Below are 10,180 nucleotides of genomic sequence, written 5' to 3'. Positions count from 1 at the left end.
ATTTATTAGAGTTCTTTGAGGAAGTAACGGACAGGGTGGATAAAGGAGAATCAATGGATGCAGTATATTTGGATTTCCAAAAGGCATTCTAACTAACAGAAAACAAAGAGTTGAGATAAAAGGGTCATTTTCAAAATGGCAATCTGTAACTAGTGGGGTGCCGCAGGGCTCAGTGCTGGGGCCTCAACTATTTACAATATATATCAATGACTTGGATGAAGGAACAGAGTGTCTTGTGGCCAAATTTGCTGATGATACAAACATAGGTGGAAAAGCAAGTTGCCTTGAGGACACAAAGTGTCTGCAAAGGGATATTGACAGGTTATGCGAATGGGCAAAAATTTGGCAGATGGAAAATAATGTGGGAAAATGTGAAGTCATCCACTTTGGGAGGAAAAATAAAAAAGCAAAATATTATTTGAATGGAGAAATACTACAAAATGCTGCAGTACAGAGGGATCTGGGTGTCCTCTTACATGAAACACAAAAAGTCAACATACAGGTGCAGCAGGTAATCCGAAAGGCAAACGGAATATTGGTCTTTATTTCTAGGGGGATGGAGTATAAAAGCAGGGAAGTCATGCTACAACTGTGCAGGGTGCTGGTGAGACCACACCTGGAGTACTGCGTACAGTTCTGGTGCCCTTATTTAAGGAAGGACATACTTGCATTGGAGGCAGTTCAGAGAAGGTTCACTAGGTTGATTCCAGGTATGGAAGGGTTGTCTTATGAGGAAAGATTGAACAGGTTGGGTCTATACTCATTGGAGTTTAGAAGAATGAGAGGAGATCTTATTGAAACATACAAGATTCTGAGGGGACTCGATAGGGTAGATACTGAGAGGATGTTGCCCCTCATGGGGGAATCTAAAACTAGGGGGCATAGTCTCAGAATAAGGGGTCGCCCGTTTAAGACGGAAATGAGGTGGAATTTCTTCTCCCAGAGGGTTGTGAATCTTTGGAATTCTTTACCCCAAAAAGCTGCGGAGGCTGAGTCATTGAATACATTCAAGGCTGAGTTAGACACATTTTTGATCAGCAAGGGAGTCAAAGAATATGGGGAAAAGGCGGGAAAGTGGAGTTGAGGTAAAAATCAGATCAGCCATGATCTCATTAAATGGCAGAGCAGGCTCGAGGGGCCGAATGGCCTATTCCTGCTCCTATCTCTTATGGTCTTATAGAACAAGGCAGAATTGCCAGAGCTTTCAGGACTTGGATAGCTGTGGCTTGGGCTCTGCACAAGGCCCAAGAGCCACAGCTTGGACACCCCCAGTCCTGGGGCATTCCTCCTGCCCCCTCTGACTCCCCTGAACATTTCGATTTTTGATACTTTTGTGCGTTTTCCAACTTTTTGAAATCTGGCATAAATTCTTCCTTTCAAAACAAAATTAATTTATTCATATTAAATCTAAAAATGAAGTAATTGTATTAACTTCTGTTCAACTTCACAGGGTCCTGTTCCTTCCATTGGGAATTAACCCTTGACGCTCCAAGCTCAGCAATATCGACTCTCGATTTGCTTCTGTATTTTTATGGCCAATTTGTTATTTTCAAATTTTTATTTCAAAGTTGGTTCTAAACTCCCGTTTCGTTCAACTTCTTAAATTGCAGGATTCCACTGGATTTGATTCCAATTGGTAAACAAATGCAGGAATTGTTTCATGCACTGTTTATTGCCAATCTGCCCTCCTCCAGGACTAAACTCGTGCATTGCCCTTTGGATGAGATGTCAAACTGAGGCCCTGTCTGCCTGTATGGGTGATCCCCAGCCACTATTTGAAGAAGAGTCGGTCCAAATTTCTTCCCCAACCACCACCATTAAAAACACAATGGCCCAAATCTTGCTGGAGCAGGGCATCCTGCGGCCTGCCCCGTTTGATTTTTCTCTTCACCTTTCAGCTCGAAATGGCCCAAATCTTCCTGGAAGTGCGAATTGATAACGGGATCGCGCGAGAGGCCAACTAAGCAAAGGCAACGGGGCATCTGGGAGCTTGGTGGACAACGGGACCAAAAGTTTATCACCTTAACCAATGAGATTCAAGGATAGAGAAAGAAACAGAGCAAACAGGTGAAATAGAGTCAAATTAGATACAGAAGGAGAAATAAAGAGAAGGAAAGAAAGATTGGATTAACAGAGAGGAAAAGTAAGAAAAAAATTTAAAATCTTAAATTTTGAAAACTTCGAGGAACAATTCCCTGCAGGAATGAGACTCCACAATTTCAATTGTTCCCTTTCTGGGCAAGAGAAGCATTGCAGGAACATACATCTCGTCATTAAAAGGGTTGTTGAGTACTAGCCCTAACTTTCTGCGGTGAGTTTAATTTGTTTTTACAGCGCAAAAGCAGCAATTTCTTGACTCAAGGGGAGGTTGGGGACGAGCTGCCGTTTACGCGAGGCTAACAGCGGAGCGGTGCAAATCGTCCAGCAATTTGTGCCGATTCACAATTCACGGGGTATCTCTTCCTAGCCAGAAGTTGCCAGATGATTTACACACTAATAATGGTGTGCACCATTACACTCACAGTCATAGGCAGTCATCCAATATCTACTATAAGCCCACCGACTCCCACAGCTACCCTGATTACACTTTCTCCCACCCCGCTTCCTGTAAGGACTCTAATCCCTTCTCCCAGTTTCTCCGTCTCCGTCACATCTGTCCCGACGATACCACCTTCCACACCAGTGCTTCTGATATGTCTTCCTTTTTCCTCGACCGAGGATTCCCCTCCACTGTAGTTGACAGGGCCCTCAACTGTGTCCGTCCTATTTCCCGCACTTCTGCCCTCACCCCTTCCCCTCCCTCCCAGGACCATGATAGGGTCCCCCTTGTCCTCACCTTCCACTCCATCAGCCTCCACATTCAACGTATCATCCTCTGCCATTTCCGCCACCTCCAGCGTTATCCCACCACCAAACACATCTTCCCCTCCCCTTTCAGCACTCCGAAGGGACCGTTCCCTCCGCGATACCCTGGTCCACTCTTCCATCACCCCCAACACCCGCTCTCCTCCCCACGGCACCTTCCCATGCGAGCGCAGGAGATGCAACACCTGCCCCTTCACCTCCTCCCTTCCCACCGTCCAGGCCCCAAACACTCCTTCCAGGTGTAACAGCGATTTACTTGTGCTTCTTTCAATTTAGTATACTGTATTCACTGCTCACAATGCGGTCTCCTCTACATTGGGGAGAACAAACCCAGACTGGGTGATCGCTTTGCTGTACATCTCCGCTCTGTCCACAATCGTGACCCTGACCTGCCGGTCGCTTGCCATTTTAATTCCCCGTCCCACTCCCACTCTGACCTCGGCCTCTTACACTGTTCCAATGAAGCTCAACGGAAGCTCGAGGAACAGCACCTCGTCTTTCGATTAGGCACTTTACAACCTTCCGGACTCAACACTGATTTCAATAATTTCAGATCATAACCACTGCTCCTATTTTTCGGTCAGCTGGTGCTGGTAATGGTTCTGCTGCTGCCATTTACAGCTACTCCTGATCAATCTTTAGTTTCTTAACCTGTCCCATTCCCACCCTCCTTGCCTTGCACCATCATCCCTTTTGTCATTTAATCACTCCTGCCCTCCACCCTATCACAGACCTTCCCTTTTGTTCTTTCCTCCCTCCCCCTCTTCCTCTGAACTTGCTCAAAAACTTTAACTCTTTTAACATCTGACGAAAGCTCTTCGCCCTGAAACGTTAACTCTGTTTCTTTCTCCACAGACGCTGCCTCACTTGCTGAGCTTCTCCAGCATTTTCTGTTTTTATTTCAGATTTCCAGCATTCGCAGTATTTTGCTTTTGACTCAGTGAGGAAGCTCTCTATTACCCAGAGAGTGATGAATCATGCCAGCGCTGTGTTAATGACACAACAGTGCCCCATTCAGAACACACACGCTTTACAGAGCAGACACCAGTTCTTTCCCTCCCCATCATGACTGCAATCTATCTCGCCTTGCCCAGGCGATGTGACTGCAGGGGGCACGTTAGTACTGAGCCAAGGCGAGCGACAGGCCAACCTCCAAGGACTGAGGTATGTTTGAAACCGGGCTGATTTTCATTTGCAAACATGAGGTTGTCATATCAAGCCTGGTGTTGACCTCACCCGCAGTATATACACATGCACTTTCCAGCAGGGTCATTGGATGGTTGATGGGGAGTGGGAACCCTGGACGATTCCACCCCACCTACTCACTAACCCAGGAGCTGTATTGCTCCAACTGTTGCCCTGGTTCAGTTAAGCTCTCAGGCCTGGGATCATACGAACATACGAATTAAGAGCAGGAGTAGGCCATTCGGCCCCTCGAGCCTACTCTGCCATTTGATAAGATCATGGCTGATCCGATTGTGACCTCAACCCTACTTTCCCGTCCACCTACTATAACCTTTGACTCCCTTGTTAATCAGGAATCTATCTAACTCAGCCTTAAAAATATTCGGAATCTTACAACACCAGGTTATAGTCCAACAGTTTTATTTGAAAATCACAAGCTTTCGGAGGCTTTCTCCTTAGTCACCTGACGAAGGAGAAAGCCTCCGAAAGCTTGTGATTTTCAAATAAAACTGTTGGACTATAACCTGGTGTTGTAAGATTCCTTACATTTGTCCACCCCAGTCCATCACCGGCATCTCCACATCATGGCTTAAAAATATTCAGTGACCCTGCCTCCACCGCTCCCTGGAGAAGGGAATTCCACAGACTCACGATCCTCTGACAGAAAAGATTTCTTATCTCCGTCTTAAATGGGAGACCCCTTATTTTAAAACTGTGGCCCCTAGTTCTAGTCTCTCCCACAAGGGGAAACATCCTCTCAGCATCTACCCCTTCGAGTCCCCTCAGGATCTTATATGTTTCAATAAGATCACCTCTCATTCTTCTAAACTCCACTGTATACAGGCCCAACTTGTCCAACCTTTCCTCATAAGATAACCCCCTCATCCCAGGGATCAGTCGAATGAACCTTCTCTGAGCTCTGGATCAAACTCAAGACCTGCCTGGCCTGTACAGCTCAGTACCACATAGGGCAATGCATTCGCCATCAAAGCCACCAAGCAGCCCTGTCCAGACAATTCTTTATAAACATTAGTCATACTGTTTAGTATTCAGTGTAGGATCTTATTTTTAAGATTGCCTGGTTTTTTTTTAACCCTTTTGAGAATTAGAGTTGATTCTGTACAGATTTAGTACCTGAAGTGATTCTGCTGTGAGCTGTATCTGGATTCTGACCATCAGTGAGTTAAAAAAACACCAGACGTCACTGGGTTTGTCGCTGGGGAATTGTATATAAGGAATCTTCAGCAAAATGTGACATAGATCAGTGGCTTCTATGTAAGAGAGGCCTCCCACATTTCTCCCTTAATAAGGGCTCCTGACAGATAAGTCTTATTGTCAAAGAGTTGAGATATTGGGATCTGTTCGCTTATTTATGAGGCAGTGCTGAACCTGCTCTTACACTTGAGTGATCTGTGGAGTTTAGAGAAACCAGAAAGGAGAGAGAGAGTGAGAGAGAAAGGAATAGAAACAGCAAGAGAGACAAGAAAGGAAAATAAAAAGGGGACAGGAAAAACAGACAAAACGAGAGAGACGAAGAAGGGATAAAGATAAAAGAAGTCTAGAGAAAATGAGGGACAGAGAGAGAAAGACAGATAAATAGAAAGCAAGAAACAAGGGAAAGAAACAGAACAAAGGAAAGAGAGAGAGAAGGAAAGAGATGAGCAGAGAGGACAGAGGGAGAAGTAGAGAGAGAAAGACAAAGACAGGAAAGAGAACAAAGAAAGAAACAGAGAGAGAAACAGGGAGGGGGAGAGAGTGATGGATCAAGAGAAGATTTTCGTATTCTGGGCGACGAATGGCAGCAATTCCCCTGAGCTGGACCAAAACTCCACGTCTCCGGGTAAGTCTCACCGAGCAGTCGGCTCATTCACATTTTTATTTTTGATTTAGCGACGCTTTAAAATATTTTTGTTCCCCAAGTTTGTGAAAGTTGAGGTGGCTGCTGGGTTGGGAATGGTTTTACAAAGAGGGTTTCTTTAATCAGGTCACTGGCTCCCCTAACTCAGCATTCATTTCCTGTACTGATTTGCACAGTGAGACTGTGATGAGCTATTTTAAAAATAAATTTGAGTGACGTTTGCAGATGAACTGTTCCTCGGGACTCGAGTGTCCTGGTAATTAATATATTCAGATATCTGACCGATATTGAGTACTATCTGTATACTCACTGGAGATGTTTAATTGACTCTACAATTGAATTTTAGTGTAGCTCAATACACTCTGACACTCTGTACTACAGCAGGTTAGAGAGCTCAGCCCACTTTCTCAAGAGAAAGAGAATAAACCAGAGACAAGTCCGTGTTTTCTTGTATGAAAGTGGCTACTTTGCTCTCTTATCCTGAATGTTCTGACTCTCACTGGGCTGCAGTTCCATGACCATGAGCTGTGGTTCAGTGGGTAGCACTCCCCTCTCTGAGTCAGAAGGTTGTGGGTTCAAGCCCCACTCCAGGGACTTGCAATGCAAAAATCTAGGCTAATACTTACAGTACAGAGGGAGTGCTGCACTGTCCGAGGTGCCATCTTTCAGATGAGATGTTAAACTGAGGTCCAATCTCCCCTCTCAGATGGATATAAAAGATCCCATGGCACTATTTGAAGAAGAGCAGAGGCAGTCTCTCATGGCCTGGCCAATATTTATCCCTCAACCAACATCACTAAAAAAAAAACAAATTATCTGGTCATTATCACATTGCTGTTTGTGGGAGCTTGCTGTGCGCAAATTGGCTGCTACATTACAACAGTGGCTACACTTCATTAGCTGTAAAGCACTTTGGGACGTCTTGAGACTGTGAAAGGTGCTATATAAATGCAAGTTCTTTCTTTTCACTGGTCATATGGGTACGGTAGAGTAGTGGTAGTTATGCTATTGGACTAGCAACAGCACTGTGGGAGAACCATCACCCCATGGACTGCAGCGGTTCAAGAAGGCGGCTCACCACCACCTTCTCAAGGGCAATTAGGGATGGGCAATAAATGCCGGCCTCACCAGCGACACCCACATTCCATGAACGAATAAAAAAAAAGGACTAGTAAGCTAGAAGTTGTATAATTGAATTGAGAAGATTTAGTAGACGGTGACCATGAAAGCTGTAGAAGTGACCCTGCCACTCCCACACAGTCTGGCCTTCAGTCCCGCGCTACGTGGTTGACTCTTAGTGCCCTCTAGGGTGTCCTAGCAAGCCACACAGTCATAAAAACAATCACTAAGAAAGCCCATCACCAGCTGGGCGGGCAACCAGGGATGGGAGTTGGGCAGTAAACCGGAGCAGCCTTGCCAGCACCAACGGCATCAAAGAACAAGCGAAGAGACAAGTAGCCTGAGCAGCCGTTCTCCATGTGTGAGCCCTGACTGTGAGGAGGGAGGGACTGCACCCCATCCCGGTCTGTGTGACTCAACGCTGCACCAGGATTGTGCAGGAATTAAAGATTAATCTCCCGGACACTGCTGCGAGCAACACCCAGGGAGAAAAACCATAGAGGGTGTTAAAAATGATGAGTTTTTTTTCAATTTCTTTGTACACTTTCATTTATTAGTTATAAAAATATTGGAAATGAGGGAAAAGGCTCTTTTACTGGACGGGGCAGTTGGAGGCGGGAGGTCATGTGCTGAAACCTTCAGGAATACATCCAACCAGAGTTGGTAGCTCTAACACCACATGACACACCAGTCCACTGAGCTAGTTTGGGAGCTCAAAGTTTCAGTTTGTCAGGCTGAGCAAGATTTGAACCCAGGTAGACGAGGTCCACATATTAACCCACTGCCCCAGCAGGCCAGTGATTGTAAAACTGAATGTTTTGTATTGGGAAAGGAGTCCCCCATCCAAGGTGAATGCCTGCCTGTATCTGTACCCTCCGGCCTCACCCAGCCTCCTGCTAATGTTGGGGTGACTTTCACTCCCGTTATTTTCCCCTTTTGCTCAAAGAGGCGTCTGGTCTCTGCTCAGCGCATTCCCTCGGGGACTGAGATCAAGACCTCACAGCTGAGAAAGCCTGCAGCCTACTCCCTGCTCTATCAAACTGCTGCTCCGACACGTTTATTGGATAAATACTTAAAAACGAAAAATTTGCGGGGCTATGGAGAAAGAGTAGGGGAGCAGGACTAATTGGATAGCTCTTTCAAAGAGCCAGCACAGGCACGATGGACCAAATGGCCTCCTCCTGTGTTATGTTGTTTCTCCTCTCTGCCCTCTCAGGTGAATGTAAAAGATCCCATTGCACTATTTCGAAGAAGAGCAGGGGAGTTCTCCCCGGTGTCCTGGCCAATATTTATCCCTCAACCAACATCACTAAAACAGATAATCTGGTCATTATCTCATTGTTGTTTGTGGGATCTTGCTTTGAGCAAATTAGCTGCTGCGTTTCCTACAATACAACAGTGACTACACTTCAAAAAGTGCTTCATTGGCTGTACACCGCTTTGGTAATTCCCGAGGTTGTGAAAGGTGCTATATAAATGCATGTCTTTCTTTTTTCTTTTTAAGGTGAAAGTGGTTTGCTGTTTGTTTGCGGTAGTGTTATTGGTGGCCATTGTTTTTTTTTTACAGATGTTCCACATCAGTTCTGTTACACCAATATCATCCTGCCTTCTGTGTTTGGGATCATCTGTCTCTTTGGGATCATCGGGAACTGTATCGTCATCATCACAGTCAGCAAGAAGTCTAAGTTTCACTGGTGCAGCACAGTGCCAGACATCTACATTGTCAACCTGTCCATTGTAGACCTGCTCTTTCTACTGGGAATGCCTTTCCTCATCCATCAACTGGTGGGCAATGGCGTGTGGCACTTTGGAGAGACTATGTGCACAATCATCACTGCTATGGATGCCCACAGCCAGTTCACCAGTACCTATATCCTTACTGCTATGTCTATTGACCGCTACCTGGCCACTGTCCACCCGATCTCATCGTCTCGCTTTAGGAAGCCCTCCATCGCGACGTTAATCATCTGCCTGCTGTGGTTTCTCTCTTTCATCAGCATTACCCCAGTCTGGATGTACGCCAGGTTGATCCCTTTCCCTGGGGGGGCCGTTGGATGTGGCATCTGTCTGCCTAACCCTGAAGCCGACATCTACTGGTATACCTTGTACCAGTTCTTCTTGGCCTTTGCTGTGCCCTTCATGGTGATCACTGTGGCTTACATCAGGATCCTACAACACGTCACCTCCGCGGTTGCCCCCACCACTCAAAGAAGTGTCAGACTGAGAACCAGAAAGGTCACACGGACTGCCATTGCCATCTGTTTGGTATTTTTCATTTGTTGGGCACCATTCTACGCCTTGCAGCTGACCCAACTTTCCATTGACCAACCTACGCTGCCCTTTCATTACGCCTACAACGTGGCAATAAGTCTCGGCTACGCCAACAGCTGCCTCAACCCGTTTGTTTACATCGCGCTGTGTGAGACTTTTCGAAGAAACCTCATTCTAATGGTGAAGCCTTCTCATCACAAGAGGCAAGTCAGCAGTCTACAAATCCCTGACAGCCACCTGGAAATGAGACAGGAAAGCTCGTCACGTGAGGAAGACCGATAGAAGATAAAACTAGGGCCGTGAGCAGGACCAATCCTCAGAACCGACCAGGTTTGAATGGCCCTCATTCAGAGAGTTTCGTGAGCTCTGTATACTGTAATCAGGCCCTGTCTCCATCTCAGCACCTATTTAGCAAACCTGTGTATTCAGCAATCAGTTGAATCAAATAAGGATTGATTACATTAACTGGCTTCACAAATTAAGCCCTTTACATCATCATATAAAGGACTTAATCCGTCCTTCACGGAGGGTGGGTGAGGCAGCATGATTATGGTAACAGTCTAGGATGGGCTTCAACTGTTTTAGGAACAGGAGCAGGCCATTCAGCCCCTCGAGCCTGTTCCGCCATTCAATGGCTGATCTGTTTCTTAACTCCATCCACCAGCCTTGGTTCCATAATCCTTAAAACCCGTGCCTAACAAAAATCAGTCAATCTCAGCATTGAAATTTTCAATTGACCCCCAGCCTCAACAGCTTTTTGGGGGAGAGAGTTCCAGATTTCCACTGCCCTTTGTGTGAAGAAATGCTTCCTGATTCACCTCTGGTCGGCCTTACTCTAATTTTAAGGTTATGCCCCGTGTTGTGGGTGTGGTTGGCATTGAC

The 10,180-nt window shown here is 46.0% G+C and overlaps 1 protein-coding gene across 1 annotated transcript; it reads left to right on the top strand.

Moving 5' to 3' along the window:
• The first annotated feature begins 5,808 nt into the window (after positions 1 to 5,808).
• On the top strand, positions 5,809 to 9,580 carry LOC137305427 (melanin-concentrating hormone receptor 1-like). The gene is made up of 2 exons (XM_067974253.1): positions 5,809 to 5,890; positions 8,595 to 9,580. Exons 1-2 carry the CDS (start codon positions 5,809 to 5,811, stop codon positions 9,578 to 9,580), a joined length of 1,068 nt encoding a protein of 355 aa, XP_067830354.1.
• Positions 9,581 to 10,180: the final 600 nt, after the last annotated feature.

The sequence above is a fragment of the Heptranchias perlo genome, chromosome 40 (genome assembly GCF_035084215.1).
Source record: "Heptranchias perlo isolate sHepPer1 chromosome 40, sHepPer1.hap1, whole genome shotgun sequence".
Classification (NCBI taxonomy): Eukaryota; Metazoa; Chordata; class Chondrichthyes; order Hexanchiformes; family Hexanchidae; genus Heptranchias; species Heptranchias perlo.
Note: the sequence above shows the minus strand (reverse complement) of the source record. Positions and strands in the feature narration are given on the sequence as shown.